The sequence below is a fragment of the Onychomys torridus genome, chromosome 9 (assembly GCF_903995425.1).
Source record: "Onychomys torridus chromosome 9, mOncTor1.1, whole genome shotgun sequence".
NCBI classification, from domain to species: Eukaryota; Metazoa; Chordata; class Mammalia; order Rodentia; family Cricetidae; genus Onychomys; species Onychomys torridus.
In genome coordinates this window covers 110518442-110538113 of record NC_050451.1, presented here as the reverse complement: position 1 = coordinate 110538113, position 19672 = coordinate 110518442, and the positions used below count along the sequence as shown (strand labels likewise).

At 42.8% G+C, this 19672-nt stretch overlaps 1 protein-coding gene across 5 annotated transcripts in view; it reads right to left on the bottom strand.

The window, feature by feature from the left end:
* Pcca (propionyl-CoA carboxylase subunit alpha) overlaps nucleotides 1–8093 on the bottom strand; it is a 387394-nt gene extending 379301 nt beyond the window's left edge. For all 5 annotated transcript variants that reach the window (XR_004945920.1, XR_004945921.1, XM_036199583.1 and 2 more), the window contains exon 1: nucleotides 7967–8093. Coding sequence is in view for 3 of the 5 variants with exons in the window: in XM_036199583.1 (XP_036055476.1) it covers nucleotides 7967–8056 (90 nt within the window). In the remaining 2 variants the exon portion in view is untranslated. The remainder of the gene's footprint in view (nucleotides 1–7966) is intronic.
* Nucleotides 8094–19672: the final 11579 nt, after the last annotated feature.

The following is a 19672-nucleotide window of genomic DNA, read 5'->3' as shown; positions in this document are numbered from 1 at the left end:
GTTGTGAGCCACCATGTATGTGGCAAGAACAGAGAGTATTCTCAACCACTAAGTACATCTGCAGCTCCAATTTCTCCCTAGTCTTATAAGTGTCTACCACACAATGCCTGAGTCTCAAAAGATGCTTCACAAATACTAAATACTTTTAAATATTCTTTAAGTGCAAAGACAGGTACAATAGGTGGATGGATGGATGGATGGATGGATGGATGGATGGATGGATGGATGGATGGATAATGGACTGACTCACCTTAGACCCACAGCAATAGAACCGCACCATCATGAAATGTGACCTCTACAACTGGGAACCAAATGAATCAGCTCTCCTTTTTATCTCTTAGGTACTCATCACTAGTGAAGAGTTTACTAACACACTGCACCCTTGTAGGCCTGTAACCACAGACACCTACATGAAACCCTGTATTTCTGTCTAAACATGTTCTCTTCCCAAAAAATTTCCATTCACATACTTGTCCCCTGTTCACTCATTTACAGAAAGAAAGAAAGAAAGAAAGAAAGAAAGAAAGAAAGAAAGAAAGAAAGAAAGAAAGAAAGGCAGAGAGACAGAGAGATAGACAAACAAAGGGGCTGGAAAGATGGCTCAGTGGTTAAAGGCACTGGCTGCTCTTTCAGAGAACCAGGGTTCCATTCCCAGCACCCACATAGCAGCTCACAACTCTCTGTAACTCCAGTTCCAGGAGATCTAAGGTTCTTTTCTGGCCTCCATTGGCATATGCATACATATAGGCAAAAAACCTATACACATAAAATTTTTAAATGAAAATAAATACATAGATAAACCACAGACCCAAAGCCATTGTTTTTCCTTTCTCTTGATCAAAAATGTCACAACTTCCCTTTTTAGTTAGAACAGGGCTATTGCCATGTTTTTCCTCTGTTTTGAATTTAAGAACCAAATAGTAGCCAAAAAGCTTAAATGTACAAATGACCACCCTACTGGGCATGATGGCACATGACTTTAATCCCAGCATCCAGGAGGCAGAGGCAGTCAGAACTCTGAATTCAAGGTCAGCCTGGTCTATGAAGTGAATTCCAGTACAGCCAAGGCTACACAGAGAACTCAAACTCACTGATATCCACCTGCCTTTGCCTCCCAAGTGCTGGGATTAAATGCATGAGCCACCACCACCCGGCATGTGGAAGCTTTTTTCACCATTATCACACAATTAGAAGTGAACCATGCATTTCAAAAGTACAGGTTAAGTTTTCAAACTGTGACTGTATCACACAATTTAGATGGCAAACAAGTTATTATTGGAAAAGCAAAGCTTTGGATTCACATCATCCAAGGTTCAGACTTTACCCCAGTCAACTATGTCCTTAAATTACTTAACAGCTCAAGCTTAGTTTCCTCTTGTGTAAAGCTGGGATTTCTGACCCAGCTGCTATATGGATAAAACAATATGTGAAGTGCTGGGTATGTAGCACAGTTGGAGTGCTAGCCCAGCATGCACAAGTCACTGGGTTAGTTACCCAATACTGTGTACAACAAGACATGGTGGAACACACTAGTCATCCCAGCACTCCAGAGGTGGAGGCCAGGGGATAAGAAATTCAAGGGCAAACTTAACTTCAACAAGTTGGAGGTCAGCTTAGCCTTCAAGAGACTTGTCTCAGAGGGGGAGGGGGAGTGAAAACCATTTAAGGCATATAAAAGCTCAATAAACTGTTACAATTACCATAAAACTAACACCTCTAACCACTGAATGTACCAAAAAAAAAAACCAAAAAACAAAAAACAAAACAAGTACTTAAACAGAATGTGTTTTAAAAGTTGATTTACAAAACAAATAAGATGAAATATAACTCAATATGAGACAGAATAGAAATACAGCACAAATTATGGGGACATGGGAACAAGGAGCAGTTAACTTAGAAATCTGTTTGAAACTTCTTGCCAGCTGAGAATCAATAATTCCAGCACAATTAACCACATTTTCTGTGAAGGCTGCCCACATAGACATACTACTCCTTTTATAGAATGTTAACAAAGTAGGGAATGGGGTTGGGGATTTAGCTCAGTGGTAGAGCGCTCACCTAACAAGCGAAAGGCCCTGGATTCAATCCTCAGCTCAAAAAAAAAAAAAAAAAAAAAAAAAAAACAAAGTAGGGAATGTTACAGGCCCTGGGTGGGACTAATACTGTTGTTTTTCTAAATGGACATCTTGTTGGACTGGAAAGCTCAGAAGTTAAAAGCCCTGGATGCTCTTCTGGAGGAGCCAGGGCTCAATTCCCAAGCATCCACATGGCAGCTCACAACCATCTGTAACTCTAGTTCCAGAGGATCCAGTGCCCTCGCTGACCTCCATAGTCATAAGGCACACACATGGTGCAGAGACATACATACAAGACAAACATCAACACATACCAAATAAAATAATAACTTTAATTAAACAATGGACACTTGGTCAAACTGCCTTCTAAATGTTTATGTCTGCATCCATAGACGAGAGCCACTCAGGCTCAGAGAAGCTTGTTTTCAGTGGCTACAGTTACTGCTGAAGTTCATAACTAGTCAAAGTACAAGTAAGTAAGTGTTGAGTGTGCAGTCCTAAGTGGGACATCTCCACGACCCCTTCAAAGGCTCTGTCCCACCCAGCTCACAGCCGCTCAGACGGAAGTAAACACACAGAGGTTTATATTAATTAAAACTGTATGGGCTAATGGCTCAGGCTTCTTGCTAGTTAGATCTTACATCTTAAATTAACCCATAACTCTTATTTAAGTTTAACCACATGGCTTGGTTCCTTTTCGCAGTTCTGCCTTCACATTATGTCTGGCTGGCAACTCCTGATGCAACTCCTGATTCAGCCTTCCTGTTCCCAGAATTCTCCTCTCTCTTTGTCCTGCCTATACTTCCTGCCTAGCTACTGGCCAATCAGCACTTTATTTATTAACCAATCAGTGCAACACATTCACAGCATACAGAGTGATATCCACAGCACTTGTATGTCCTTCAAGAATGACCTTACTGCTTTCCCAGATATTTTCTGGAAATCTCAAACAAGACCAAATGGTTGTTTACAGTAAAAATCTTAATTTCCCCTGCAACCTATCTGACTTATGGTTATACCTAATCAGCTGTAATCCTATCCAATACACAGGAGTCATTCCAAAATTCACTTAGGTTCCTTAGCAACTTTTTGAGATAAACTTCAGAACCACAGAAGAAGATATGATCACTGTAATGACAATTAATTGAATTTTCCTTCTGGAAGCCCACACTTGTGTTCTTGTGAAGGTTTGTCTCTCTCTCTCTCTCTCTCTCTCTCTCTCTCTCTCAACCCCAACACTTAAATCATTAGATTAAAATGTCTTTTAATAACTCCAACTCTGCTTCAGTCTGGTTCAGTCTAAAATTATTTTCTGCAGCAAAAATCAAGACTCCAGCTTTACCTAAGTAGAGGTCTCTAGAAGATACGGGAACTCCTCAGACTGCAGGTAGCAGGGAGGAACAGTGTCCTGCTACCACTGACAATATATATTCCCTAAAACTAAAGATATCTGTTACCTGGCTTCAAGAATGTTCTGGATTTCCTAGAGTAGTCAAAAGTAAGCTATCTGCCTCCCATCCAAAAGGTTTACAGAAGTAGAAAGGGAGATGGGAGGGGATAAAATCTTGAAAAGGTTCCACTTCAAACAGAGTGGTGGAATTCAGTTCAAGTTCACATAAAGGGAGCATGGAGAGAAGGCAGGGAGCAGTTCCCCCATATGGTGACTGTCAGAGGAGGAATGCTTCATGGACAGCACTCTACCATCCCATATTCAGCACCTTCTATGACACTGTGCTAGGATGGCAACATCGACAAGATGCAGCCTCAGCTGATATATTAAGAGAGCATAAAATTAAAAGCCAAAAACAAAAACAAAGCACAAAAAACTGGGCAGTGAAGGCGCACACCTTTAATCACAGCAAAGAGACAGACAGAAACAGGTGGATCTCTGAGTTGGAAGCCAGCTTGGTCTACAGAGCAAGTTCCAGGACAGCCAGGACTACACAGAGAAACCCTGTCTTCATTTAATATAGATAGATAGATAGATAGATAGATAGATAGATAGATAGATTGATAGATAAACAGATATAGATATACATAAATATAGATATATAGAGATAGATAGGTAGATAGGTAGATAGGTAGATAGATAGATAGATAGATAGATAGATAGATAGATAGATAGATCATGCACATCCAAGATACAGTGCATGCCTAGCATGGATAAAGCCCTGGGGTCAACCTCTAGCTCCATATAAATGTGGTGTGTAGTGGAGCACTGGAGCCCTAACTCCAGCACTCAGGAAGCAGAACATCAGAGGTTCAAGGTCATCCTCAGCTAAGAGAGTTCAAGGCCAGCCTAGCCTATCTGAGATCCTAACTCATTAAAAAATAATAATAATAATAAGTTGAGAAGTTAACGATATGGCCTAGTAGTTAAGAGCACTTACTGCTCTTATAAAGAATCTAGGTTCTGTCACCAGCATCCAGATGGCAGCTTACAACTGACTAACTCCATTACCAGGGGTCCAGCATCCCCTCTGACCTGAGGCCTCATGCATGCATACTGTACAGATAAACACATGTAAGAATGCATGCACCTTAAATAAAAAATACAACAGGCAGGTGAGATGATGCAGGGGGTAAAAGGAGCTTGCTGCATATACCCTGACAACATTATGGAAGGGGAAAACTGACTCCTGAAAGTTGTCCACACTGTGGCATGCACTTGTGCGTGTGCGTGCGCCACACACACAATAAATGCAATTTTAAAGTTTAAGAGAAAGAGAGAGTGAGCTAGGGAGATGACTCGGTCAGGAAAGTGCTTGTCATGCAAACATGAAGGCAGAGTCTGAGACCCTAAAAAGCTGGCACACCTGTATCCCCAGCTCTGAGAAAACAGAGACAGAAGTCCTCAGGGTTTGTTGACTAACCAGTCTAACTGAACCAAAGAGCTCCAGATTCAGTAGGAAATCCTGTCTCAAAGAAATAAAAAGGGAGGTGGAGGTGGATAGTGACTGAAGAAGACACCTGACACTGACCTCAGGTCTCCACATGCATGAACACACATATGCACATATACACACACAACGAAAGCTTCTATAGGACACACCAAGTACTGAAACCCCTTTCCTCTGTCAGCCTGAATCTAAAATATCCCAGTCCTTCCCTCTTCCTCGAAACACTAAGGAACTAGCATTACCCTAAGAAATCCTATGCATAATGTGATCAACAGGCCCATGTGATCTGATTCCTCTCCAGCACCATCTAGGCTCTGCTGCAGGGCCTCACTGGACTTTTCTCACATCTTTAGCTGTTCCCGCTGGACATGGGCCCATGACACAAGCTGTTCTCTCACAACACTATTTTCTTTTCCTAAAACTTGTATAATTTTTTAAGATTTTTTTTATGTTACATGTTTTGTCTACATGTGTGTTTGTGCATTACATGTATGTCTGGTGCCTTCAAAAGCCAGAACTCTAAATGGTTGTGAGCTGCTATGTGGGTTTGGAGGATTGAACCCAGGTTCTCTGGAAATGCTTTTAAGGCTGGACCATCTCTCAAGCCCCAGTTGTATAATTTGTTTTATTACTTTATTATGAGTGTGTGTGTGATGGAGGACAGAGCGCAGCTCTGTGGAGTCAGTTCTCTCCTATCACCTTCATGTGGGTTCTAAGTATGAGTCCAGGCCAACAGTGCTTTGTAGCAAGCACTCTTACCCATTAAGCCACCTAACTGACCCTGTGGAAACCTTTATTTCCAAGGTAAATATTGTTTAACTTAAGTAGCACAATATACTTAATAGTATTGACGGCTTCTTAGAATCTAGGTCAACAATGCAGCTCCACCTAAATGTACCAGGCATGGGTTTGATTCCTAGGGAGCCACAGCTTTCAAGTTCCAAGTCTGCCCTTACTTACTAGCTGGGCGTCTTTAAGCAAGTCATACGACACCGTGGGCCTTGAGTCCACCTTCTGTAAGTGGTGTCACATGAGTTGCCTATGGCGTAGAGGTAAAAAAAAAAAGTTGACTTGGTCAACTCAGTTTATTTTATTTTTATCTCAGCACCAAAACTTCTCAACAGCAGTTTTAAACTTATTGCCTCATTACTGGAGGAAATTTTGTAAACACTGGGAACTGTATTCATCCCCTACACAGGAGGCATTTGATTTTTTTTTAATATCTTTTTTATTTTTATTTTTATGTGCATTTGTTTTGCCTGCATGTATGTCTGTTTGAGGATGTCAAGTCCCCTGGAACTGGAGTTACAGACAGTTGTGAGCTGTCATGTGGATGCTGGGAATTGAACTCAGGTCCTCTGGAAGAACAGTCAGTGCCCTTAACCACAGAGCCATCTCTCCAGCCCACTATTAAAGACTGTTTTACAAAACTATCTAAAAAGGCATATATCCAATACACAACAGCCAAACCTAGTGTGGCGGTGCATACCTATCATGCCAGCACTTGGAAAGTGGGGGCAGGAACCCAAGATCTCCCGCTAGTACATAGCAAACCTGAGGCCAACCTAGGCTGAATAAGAAAACAAGGCTGTCTCAAGAAAACAAACCCCACAAAAGAATAAATATTATACAAAGCATGGCTCCCAAGTATGGCTTACAAGTCATTTCATAAGTAAAAATGTCAGTCTTTGCAAAAGCAAACAATGATTGAATGATTACAAGATGATAAAAATTAAAGAACAAAAGCTGTGTGGCAACTCAAAGAACAGCGAGAGAGAGTCAGCATTCCAAGGCTGGCATCAGAAACAACTTCCAGCTCACACTGCCTAAGTGGACCTGTTTCCGTTTCCTTAAAAAGAATAAAATGACCTGGCCATGGTGGTACACACACCACTCAGGAGGCAAAGGCAGGTAGATCTCTGTGAGTTCAAGACCAGTCTGGTCTACACAGAGCATTCCAAAACAGCCAGAGCTATACAGAGAGACTTCTATCTAAAACAAGAAAACAAAAAGGTAGATCTCTGAAATGCCTTCCTACTCAAATTTCAATAACCATAAACCAAACATTGTACAGATTTTCTTGTTAACTCCACCACTCCACCCCAGGTTTCTTCTATGTAACCTAGCCTGGCCTTGAACTCACAATCCTCCTACTGCAGCCTTTCCAATGGTGTGATTATAGGTGCACAACACTACACATCTGACTTGACAATGTATATCAGAAAAGACAGGGGAGGGAGGCTTACCAGGCACATTCAAACAGCTCTCAAAGGGTTTTCAGAGGATCTTCGTTTTAAGAAATTTGCTCAAGTAACTTAGTAAATCTACTTTAAAAGTTAGGTAAGTCAATGCTAGCAAATAATGTGGAAGGAGAAAGGAGGCTCACACAAACTCTAGTCTTTGGGTTATTGTCACCATGACACCCTAGGTGAACGGCGGGGAAGTGAAATGTGTTTCTAACCAAGGTAAGCACTGCCTAGAAAGAAAAATAAATCCAGAGGGTGCGTTTCTCACGGAGTGTACAGTGGTGCCATAAACAGGCATTTGACTCACACCTGTGGACTCTTAACAATTCTGACTTAGTACACTTTTTGCAAACTTAGTACCAACTCACAGCCTTAACTATTCAAAGAGCAATCCACGGCGTCCCTTCAAAGTCGCTGCAAAAATAGCAAAAGAGCACGTGAACTGTAGAACTCTTACAAGCTGTCTAGAAAGCTGCGGGAGAAGTCAGCTCCGCCAGACACTGGGATCTCAGCACCCGCGGAGCCGTTTCTCTCAGTCGGAAGGCCATCCCGGTCCCGAGGAGCTCAGGAAATCTCGGCCCGCTCCTGCTAGTGCCCTGGGGCGCAAGCGTTCCCACTGGGAGGCCCGTGCCAGAAGCGTGAGCACAGCAGGCTCGGGTATCCGGCCCCGGGAAGCCGGGATGCGCCGCGGGTGTCGCCCGTGGACCCAGGGCAGCCAAGCCCATGAAAGCCCTGCACTGCTCACCTTCAGCGTCCACAGCACTTGCTGCGGGGGCCGCCGCCAATGCCGCCTGGCCACGACTTGCGCCACCGTCCCGACCCACAGCCCCGCCATTGTCAACCTAGCAGGCCGGCCCGCCGCTGACCTCTCACCCCTGTCAGGGGGCGGGGAAGGGGAGCGTCCGGGATACGGCCAATCGGGAGCCTCGGGTCCTAAGCTCCGCCCCCAGATGGCTGGGCTGAGGAGGGAGCCGGTCCCGCAGCCGAGCAACTCCAGACCCGGCAGAGGAGAACAGGAAGCGCGCTAGGACCCGGAGGGAGCCGACCCGCGCTCCCGAGGCCTTTCCCTCCGGTGCTGAAACGGCTGGCCGAGAGCCCACGCTCCGCACACAGGTCGCCGCTGACCAATCGGGTGCGTCATGCCCCTTTCAATTTCTTGCTGAGTTTTTTTACAGCAAATCTCCCCTGTAAACACCTCTGTATCTGGACGGACGCTCAATTACTTCGCCTGTCCTACGGAAACAATTTGAAAGAGTCACGAAGCCAGGCTGCAGCATGCGGAGAGCCAGAAAGACAAACGCAATAGGTCTGCGGATAGCAGGGAAGCAGCAAGTTCTCAGAGGAGTTGGATCATAAATGGCAAAGGACTACCTGTTTCACGGGCGCCAGAGGCTGAACCCATTTTCCTAGTTAGGAAACCCTGTTTCCCTTGTCCTTCCCTCTCACGCTACGACCCTCACCCCTACTTTTGCTCTTTCGGCAAAAAATTTGGATTAGTTTTCTTTAGGGACTGTTTTTATTACAGAGATTCCCTAAGTGAGCTGGACAGTAGCAGAAAGGACTTGTCTTGGTCTCCATTTTGTAAGGAAGCTCCATGGCACCCACCTGAAGCTACAGGTACCAGCCTCCCTGACAACATGATGTGGCCTTAGTGTGGCATATGAAATGTAAAGACTGTGCTTTTCAAAGGAAGAGTATGGTGTGGTGGCTCTCTTCCCAATCCCAGCACTCAGAAGGCTGAGGCAGAAGGGTCACTGAAAGTTCAAGGTCAGCCTGTAATGCTTAGCAAGTTCCAGGCATATCATGGGGCTACTGAATAAAGCCCTTTCTATTAAAATAATAATAATAATAATAATAATAATAATAATAATAATAATGGAGTGATGTTAGATGTGGTGGTTCAGGCCTGAAAACCCAACATTTAGGAATAACAATAATAATGATGATGTGTGGTGGTATTGTGTTCCCCAAAATATTGTACACGCTAATTAACTTATCTGGGGTCAGAGAACAGGACAGCCACAATATTAAACATAGAGGATAGGCAGTGGTAGCACATGCCTTTAATCCTAGCATTCCAGAGACAGAAATCCCTGTGGATCTCTGTGAGTTCAAGGCCACATAGGAAACAGCCAAGCGTGGTGACTCTGGCCTTTAATCCCAAGAAGTGAGCCCTTAATCCCAGGGAGTGATTGCAGAAAGAGAAAGATATATGAGGCGTGAAGACAAGAAACTACAAGCATTTGGCTGGTTAAGCTTTTAGGCTTTGGAGCAGCAACAGTTCAGCTGAGATCCATTCAGATGAGGACACAGAGGCTTCTAGCCCTAGGAAACAGGATCAGCTGAAGAACTGGTGAGGTGAGGTAGCTGTGGTTTGTTCTGCTTCTCTGATCTTCCAGTATTCACTCCAATAACTGACTTCAGGTTTTATTTTATTGATAAGAACTTTTAAGATCCATGCTGATGAAGATGAAGAAGTGATGTTAGATGTGGGAGTTCAGGCCTGAAAACCCAACATTTAGGAATAACAATAATAATGATGAAGAAGATGAAGGAGTGATGTTAGATGTGAGGTTTCAGGCCTGAAAACCCAACATTTAGGCTGAATCAGGAGGATCAGGGGGTTAAGACTAGCCTGAGACACATAGTGAGAACGTGTCTGAAAATGAATCCAAAAGGGAGTGGGGCATATGTTCTCTATGCTCAGTTCTTTCTTTTCTAAAGGAAGACATGTTGGTGGATCCTGGAGCAATCATCTGGAACAAGAAGTTAGCCACATATGAACCTGGAACATGATATGAAGAGCCCAGGTCGCTGACACTGTAGAATACTCACTGCACTGAGTGTTATATGAAAATAGCTAACCTTTTCCTTATTTAAATCTCTGACATTTCATCTGTTGTGGCAGCTTATCAAATTAACTTTCCTAAGGATATGCAAACAACTGTCACAAATAGGAGTAAAAATCCACCCTAGTTAGGGCAGTAATGACAGGCCAAATAAATGACTCTAGGTTGCTGGGGTTACCTAGAGCATTGATAACTTAATTGTTGCTTCCCCAAACCAGCAACCGTTAGCCATTAAATATCCTCAGGGAGAGACAGAGCCTTCTGAGCCCTACCTACACTTCACAAGGGAACATTAATAGGCTCTTTAATTAATGGAACATTAATCTTATGAAGTTCTCATCTGGATAATCACAGATATTCTGATTTCAAAATGGCAATCACCATGTTGTAGCCAGAGGACAGTGTTCCATAACACAACTAAAACCGTATTCTAACCAGTTCATCATTAAGTCTCCAGAAGTAAAGCACTGCCATGATGAAGCCTGAAATACATGACAACTTAAAAGAGAGAACCCCAACAATGAGCCAGGAAGCTAAGGGCTCTTTAAGGCCACTGCATGCTTTTGGTAAAATCATCACTTTCAATATCATAGACAGTTTTGATGACACTGTCACTGATGTAATGCACAATTCTAAGGCCTGAGTTTGATTCCTGGGACCCACAACATGGAAGGAGAGAGCCATTGCCCACAAATTCTGACCTCCACATGCATGGCATGGGAAATGTGTACCCACACATGTACACACGTGTAAAAACACACACACACACACACACACACACACACACACACACAGTTTCTATCTGAAGAGTAAAAGTGGTGCACTGATAATATCCAGCTGTATTTTCATTTATTTTTTGTGTATGAGTGTTTTGTCTGCATGAATGTATGTGCACCACATTTGCCTGATGCCTGTAGAGGTCAAGATCCTTAGAACTGGAGTTATAGACAACTATAAGCCACCATGTAGGTGCTGGGAATTAAACCTGGGTCCTCTGAAAAAAGCCAATGCTCTTAACTGTTGAGCCATCTCTCTGGACCTAATAAAATCCAATTGTGCACAACCCCATGCAAGCCCCTTCTAAACACCCCATGACATGCCTGTCACACTCTCAACTTAGTCCCTGAAAAACAACCGTAGTCAATTCTTGCAGCTTTCAGTAGCCATGCTTTATGTGACAGGGCCTTTTCACTCTGGCCACAGCATACTAAATAAGAATATGAACCCAACTATTATAGCAATTTGAAAAATTCTCAGATATGCTTGAAAGTACCCAAACTCACCCTCAGATTTCTGTCCACAATTATTTTCATGGAAGCAAAGGGAAAATACTTAATGACCACTGTCCTTAAGACTGGCATATCTAGATACTCTAAACTCCTGTGTACACTGGGAGAACAAGCAACATTGTAAATACTGTTGTTCATTCATTGTTCGGAAGCTACTTGTTTATTCTTACTTATAGGAGTAGTTTAAGGATACTCTTAACTCTTTATGTCCCAAAAGATTAAATAGCTACAAAATGTAAGTTCTGTTTCAGATAAAGGGAGTAGATAAAATACTATGTAGTGAATACTCCCAAGGGTAGTCTGAATGTGTCTTTTTTTTTTAATTTTTTTTAAAGATTTATTTATTTATTATGTACACAGAAGAGGGCGCCAGATGTCATTATAGATGGTTGTGAGCCACCATGTGGGTGCTGGGAATTGAACTCAGGACCTCTGGAAGAGCAATCAGTACTCTTAACCTCTGAGCCATCTCTCCAGCCCCTGAATGTGTCTTTCAAGCTTTGGACTCTGTGAGATAATATAGTGATATTTTATTTGTATTGAAATGTGATTTTATTTGTATGTCAATAAAGTTGCCTTGAGGTCAGAGCAAGCCAGAGCAGAAGCCGAGCAGTAGTGGGACACGCCTTTAATCCCAGCATTTGGGAGGCAGAGCTAGGCGGATCTCTGTGTGTTCAAGGACACAGCCAGCAGGGCAGACACAGGCCTTTAATCTCAATACCAACCATAGACGACCTGGAGGTCTGTACAAACAGGCAGTGACAAGGAGGTCATGTGGCTGGGTTTACAACCAATGAGAAAACAGAACAGAAAGTCTTTAAATAGACAGGATGCACAGAAGTAGGTCTCTTGCGGAGAGGAAGAACAGCAGAAGCAGTGAAGGGTAAGGTTTTCCGCTCTTGCTCTGACCTCGTGGTTTAACTCTGCAATCGGTTCTGTGTTTCTTATTTAACAAGCCGGATACATCTACAAGATAACACTTGGATTTAGGCTCTATGCCAGATAAGACAGTTGATAAAGGTGAACGTTTACCTAGCCCCAGAGCAGGAACAATGGATCTCAGCAGCGTGAGTCCAGACCTTGTGTAATCAACTACGCTAAAAACCCTACACCCATGGCTGCAACTGTAGCTTTTGATATTTTTAAAAAGGATTTATTTATTTTTACTTTATGTATGAGTGTTTTGCCTACGTGTGACTATGATGTACATACAGTGCCTAAGGAGGCCAGAAGAGGGTGTCACGTCCTCTAGAATTGGAGGTACAATTGTTAGCTGCCAAATGGGTGCGGGGGAACTAAACCTGAGTCCTCTAGAACAGCCAGTGCTTTTTACCACAGAGCCATTTTTCTAGCCCTGTTGTTGTCTCCTGGAGGCCTGCTTCTTTCTGAAAGGAAATGGAGGTGGAGTTGTAGCAGGATTTTTAACAGGTCTTATTAATAAAGTCAAACCTGAGGCCAGTTATTGGGGTGAATGCTGGAAGATCAGAGAAGCTCAACAAGCCACAGCTACCTCACCTTGCCACTTCCTCAACTGATGCTGTTTCTTCAGACTGGAAGCCTCTGAGTCCTCACCTGAATGGATCTCAGCTAAACTGCTCGAAAGCCTGAATGCTTAACCAGCCAAATGCTAAACCAGCCAAATGCTTATAGTTTCTGGTCTTCATGCCTTATATATCTTTCTCTTTCTGCCGTCACTCCCTGGGATTAAAGGCGTGTGTCACTATGCCTGGCCGTTTCCAATATGGCCTCGAACTCACAGAGATCCGCCTGGCTCTGCCTCCCAAGTGCTGGGATTAAAGGCGTGTGCCACCACCACCCAGCTTCTGCTATGGCTTGCTCTGACCCATTTTCTAGCCACCATTTTTGGCTCTGTGTCTAGTGGCTGTCTGTTCTCTGACCCCAGATAAATTTATTAGGGTACACAATATTTGGGGGAACACAATACCACCACATGGAGTGGATTTGGGAAAAAAGGAGAGATCAGAGGAGCTGGGAGGAGTGGAGAGAGGGAAAATGTAGTCGGGATGTATTGCATGAGAGCAGAGTCTTACTGGGCTTGGTTGGGCACATATTTAATCCCAGTTCTTAGGAGATAGAAGCAAGAGACTCCTTGCTTCCAGGCAAGGGTGAGCTCAATAATAATTAATAATACTAATTAATTGTATCACCTTCTCCATCCCCAGTTGATAAATCTACAACATAACTCCTATACTTAAGGCTTGGAGAACATCAAGGAAGAGAAGGCAGAAAGACTATAAGAGCCAGAGGACCAGGAAATCTTCTAAGAGTATGTCTCCTGGAAATGGCCAGGAAGCTTTGCCAGTGAGACCTCAACAATATAGCTGCCTAAACAAGACCTGGAAAAGAAGGACACTAACATGAAAGACAAGGAACTACAGGAAATTAAGGATGCTGAGAATCGGAGAAATATTCTTCCCTAGAGATGAGCTTCCTATAAGATTACACAATTACACAAAGTGGTCAGCCATGAAGTCATATGCGTACAACTAACACTAGATAGGCTAAGCAGGTTGTATTTATATATTTATGTATGTGTGTGCATGCACATACACACACACACACACACACACACACACACACACACACACGAGTGTGCCAATTAAAGGAAAAAGACCTGAAATTTGAGAGGGAGTTGGAGAGAGAGGACATGGGAGGGACTGGAGGGAACAAAGGGAAGGGGGAAATGATGTGATTATATCTTTTTTTTTTTTTTTTTTTTTTTTTTTTTTTTTTTTTTTTTGCCCAGGGCCTTGCACTTGCTAGGCAAGCGCTCTACCACTGAGCTAAATCCCCAACCCAGTGATTATATCTTAATGAAAAAAATTTAAATAAATTTTAAAACAAAAATAATTTATCACCTAAAAAGAAAAAAAATGCAGGTTTGAATAGAGAGATATTCCAATTAATGTAGATTATTGACAGCCACATAATATATTATCCTATTTTTCTTTGCTTGCATATTTCATAATATTGATATAATTTAGGTAAAAATTATGCCCTGCTTAGCCAAAGCAAAATAAATAATCAGTAGCATCTGTGATCTCAATAATAACCTTTACACAGGCTGGGGAGACAGCTGGTAGGTAAAGCACTTGTCACACAACCCTGGGGACAAATATTCAGACAAATGTTAGGTGGATATGGTGGCCCAGCTCTACTCACAGCACCCTGGAAGAAGAAATGGGAGCTCCCCAGAGGAAACTAGCAATCCAGAAAAATTGCAAGCTACCTGTTCAGTGAGAGATCTTGCTTTAATATATAAGAACAGAGAGAGAGAGAGATTTGCCATATAACCCAGGCTGGTCTCAAACTCACTGAGATCTTCCTGCTACAACCTCCTGAAAAGCTGGGATTTAAAACATGTAGCAACATAACCCACTTAGAACCATAAACGTGTGTGTGTGTGTGTGTGTGTGTGTGTGTGTGTATGAGTAATATGAGTGCATGTCTGTGTGTGTGTCGTGCATGTGTGTATGTCTGTGTATTTCTGTGTGTATGTGTATGTGAGTGCATGTCTGTTTCTGTGTGTGTGTATGTGAGTGTGTGTGTGTGTGTGAGAGAGAGAGAGAGAGAGAGAGTGCATGTCTGTGTCTATGTGTCTGTGTGTCTCTGTGTGTGTAGGCCAAAGAACAACCAAAGATGCCCTTCCTTCTCAGGAATTGTCTGTCTTGTTTTTTGTTTTAGGGCCTTTTTTGAGGCAGGGTCTTTCATTTAGAACTGTATTTTTTTGTTGTTGTTGAGAATAAACACAATGGTGGCCCACACCTTTAATCCCAGCACTTGGGAGGCAGAGGCAGATGGATCTCTGTGAGTTAGAGGCCATCCTGGGATACAGAGCAAGTTCTAGGGCAGCCAAAAACTACATAGAGAAACCCTGTCTCAGAAAACAAAAAGAAAAAAATAAACTCTAGGGGATAGAGAGATGGCTCAGAGGTTAAGAGCAATTATTGCTCTTTCAGGGGATCTGAATCTGGTTCTCAGCACCCACATTGGCTCACAATCACCTGTAACTCCAGTTTCAAAGGATCTAAGAACACCTTTTGACCTCATCAAGCACCTGACATGTATGTGGTACATGGACACACATGAAGGCAGAGCACTCATACACATAAGTAAGTCTTCAAGTTTTTTTAAAAAGAATTTGCACTAAAAGCCAAATTTGGTAGCTCATATCTATAATCTTAGCACTTTAGAAGCTGAGGCAGGAAGATTGCAGTGAATTTGAGGAAAGTGAAGTGATTACTTTTATTGTTCTATTATTAAATAAAACTCAGGAGTCAGAGATGGGGGTGAAAACCTAATAGATCCACAGAGCAACGGAGAATTGATCAGCTGACCCTGCCATTCCACCTCCCCAGATAAAAAAGATCGCCAATCTTTTTAAGCCCCTCTCACTTCCCTTCTGTGTCTTCTATCCTGATCTGGGTTCACCAAAACCTCTTTGGTTCATTCTGGTCAGCCAATCACTAACTTCACCCTCTGATTCAAGGTTTAACTTTATTGGCAGTCTCAGGGTAGCCGTGCAAACAAGTCTCCTGCACCAGGAGAGCCTAGATTACAGAGTTCTAATCTATCAATAGTAAACAAAGTGAGACCCTGGCCAGAATAAAAAGAAAGTTTACACTAGATAGGTACAACTGGAGTCTGTAATGATTAATTCTATGGATTAATCTCACTGGAATAAGGGGTGGCAAGATGGCTGGTAAAATATTATTCTTAGGTGTGTCTGCAAGGGTGTCTGCAGAGGTTGAGTCAGGAGCCTAAGAAAGGAGCAGCCTCCCCAGTGCAGCACCACCATTCAATCCCCGAGAACCAGAACAGAATTCAAGAGGGACAAAGAGGCAGATTCCCCGACTGCTTAGCTGGGAGCTCTGTATTAGACATCAGTGTTCCTGGTTCTCTGGCTTTGAGATTGAGACTAAGACTTAAGCCACAGGCCACAGACCTTCAGGCCTTTGAACATGCCTGACTTCTTAACTTGCAGAGTGCAGAAAGTGGGATATGTGTCCTCCATCACTCTAAGGATCAATTCTCCTGGTAAACCTCCTTTTACGTGTCCATGCATCTCTCCCACTGGTTGTGTCCATAGCACTCTCATACAGAACCTGAAAGACCACAGACAGTTATTATCTTAGTCACTATCCTATTGCTGTGAAAAGACACCATGACCAAGACAGCTTTAAAAGAAAGGTTTTGAGTGGGGGCTTGCTTACAGTTTCAGAGAGTTAGTCCATGTTCATCACGGCAGGAAGCATAGTGGCAGGCAAGCATGCAGGGCATTGGAGCAGTAGCTGAGAGCTTACATCCTGATTTGAAGGCAGCAGGTAAAGAGAGCAAAATCAGGCCTGGCATGGGCTTTTGAAACCTCAAAGCCCACCCCTAGTGACACACTTCCTCCAACAATGCCACCTCTCCTAATCTTTCCTAAATAGTCCATCTGCTGAAAACCCAACGCTCAAATAGATGAGCCTATGGGGACCATTCTCATTCAAACTACCACAGTCATCTACACAGACATAAATCTCTATGTAAACTGTGTTTCAAGTTGCTTCTAAATACTTAGACCAAAAGGGACAGAAACAGAAATTTATATTGCTATACCTCAAGCTCTAGTTCACACACTGGCATCTATCTCCATAATGTTTTCCCATCCATTCGCTGCCAAGTAAAGTACTGGGTGTTTGTCAAGACTTGTGCCTCATATTTCACCTTCAAGAATTACTCAAGAGATGGTTTGTTGTCCTCATTTTTTTTAGGTGAGGAAACTTGTTGGGTAGCCAAGGAACTGTCCTAAAGTTCCAAAGCTGAGCCAGAAAGCCAATCCAACTACCTGACTCCACATGTCATGATTTTTATATCCTCTTCTGCATCCAGAAAAGTCATAATCTTGGAATTAAAGAAAAACACATTTGCCCAGGGTGGGAAAGATAAACTCCAAGCCTCCTGGTTATCTGTCTGTGAAGATGACCAGCCAGAGAGATGACCAGCCAGAAAATCAGCACTAAATATGACAAGTCAAGTGTAAGGTAACCAAGTGCCCCTGTTTCAGTACAGAAAGTTCAATATCTCCATCAAATTAACAAACCACATCTGTAAAACCCAATAAGTAAATACAAAGGGCTGGGGATGTAGTTCAGTTAGTAGAGCATTTGTCTAATATGCGTGAGGTCCCATTTGATGCCCAACACTGCAGAACCTGGATGTGGAGGTCTGTGGTTATAATCCTAGCACTTGGGATGTAGAGGCAAGGAGAGTCAAGAGTTTAATGCCATCTTTGGCTACACAGCAGGTTCAAGGCCAGCCTGGACTTGATGAGACCTTATCTCAAATACATAAATAAATGAATAACCCAAACAAATAAGAAAGGCTTTTTAAATTTTGCTTGTTTGCTTTCCTATCAGTTCCTGGGTCCCCAAAACTACCACACCTTCAGGGACTGACTAGAAAGCTCTTGAGATAGCACAGAGTTGTGCTCACAGCCATGACTTAGAACAGTGATGTAAATTGCAGTCTGGAGTGACCCATGGGCAGCTTCCTTAGTATGCTCTCTCCTCCATGTGGGTCTGCTCAAGCTATTCAAACTTTTCAGGATAGGGTGGCTTACACAACAGACATCTACACCCCACAGCTCTGGAGGTTAAAAGGCAAAGGATCAAGGTGCCAAGTTATTGGGCTCTGGGCAAGAGCTCTATTCCTGGATTGCAGATGACAGCTTTGTGAGTGTCCTAACGTGGCCTTCCATGGTTTGTGTACATGACAGGACAGATAGCACAAGATTGCCTTTCTACCTGTCTCTTATTTGTTTATTTGTTTCGGCTTTTTTGAGACAGAGTCTCACTATTTAGCCCACGCAGTCTGAAGTACACTGTACAGACAGACTAGCCCTGAACTCACAGCAGTCTTCTTGCCTTACCTTCCCAGTGTTCAGATTTTAGGCATTAGGCAATGTGACCCTGTTCCTGTCATCTTTTCTCATACAAATATTAATAACATCCGATCATAGGCCCACTTTTATGATTTCTTTTTACCTGAAATGCTTCTCTTTTTATTTTAATTTATTTTATTTTATTGGTTTTTCAATAAATAAAATAGGATCCCTCTATTTAGCCCTAGCTGTCCTAGACCTCTCTATGTAAACTAGGCTGGCATCAAACTCACAGAGATCTGCCTGCTTCTGTCTCCTAAGTGCTGGGATTAAAGGTGTATACAACCACAGTGGGCTCTGGATTACTTTTTTAAAAGCACTTGTCTTAGGGTTACCAAAAAAGCAAGCTGGGGAAGAAAGGGTTTATTTGGTTTACATTTCCATTATCACTGTTCATCCGTGATCATCAAGACAGGAACTCAAACAGGGCAGGGCCCTGGAAGCAAGAGCTGATACAGAGACCATGGAGGGGTCCTGCTTACTGGCCTGCTTCCCATGGCTTGCTCAGCATGCTTTCTTTTAGAACCCAAGCCCACCAGCCCAAGGTGGCACCACCCACAATGGACTGGGCCTTCCCCATCAATTACTAATTAAGAAAATGCCCTACCAGCTTGCCTGCAGCCCAATCTTATGAAGGCAATGTTTTAATTGAGGCTTCCTCCTTTCAGATGACTTTATCTGTGTCAATTGGATGTAAAACTATCCAGCACACTTGACACACAACACATCATGGCTAAGCCACACCTTTTCTTTCTCATTCATCCCAAAGATACCACCTTAAAAAAACTTAATAATCCCAAAGCCTTTTTGTTGTGGAATATTAGTTTATGTTGTGGAATAGTTGTTTAATGATGCAAAGATTTGTTGAATTCTTTTATGTTGCATTTGCTTAACTCTGTAAAACTGTGTTACTTTCCCTGCCTAAAACATCTGATTGGTCTAATAAAGAGTTGAATGGCCAATAGCTAGGCAGGAGAAGGATAGGTGGGACTGCCAAGCAGAGAGAATAAATAGGAGGAGAAATCTAGGCTCAAGAGAGGGAGAAGAGGGAGGAGCTGGAGAAGGAGAAGGAAAGGAAGATGTCAGGGGCCAGCCACTTAGCCACTCAGCCACACAGCTAACCATGCGGTAAGAAGGGAACAAAGACATACAGAATAAAGAAAGGGAAAAATCCCAGAGGCAAAATATAGTTAAAGAAAAATGGGTTGATTTAAGTTAGAAAAGCTGGCTAGAAACAAGCCAAGCTAAGGCCAGGCATTCATAAGTAAGAATAAGTCTCCCTGTGTTTATTTGGGAATTGGGTGGCAGGCCCACAAAGAGTTTAAAAAAAAAAACTTTACAAATTCAAACACATTAAAAGTTCAGTC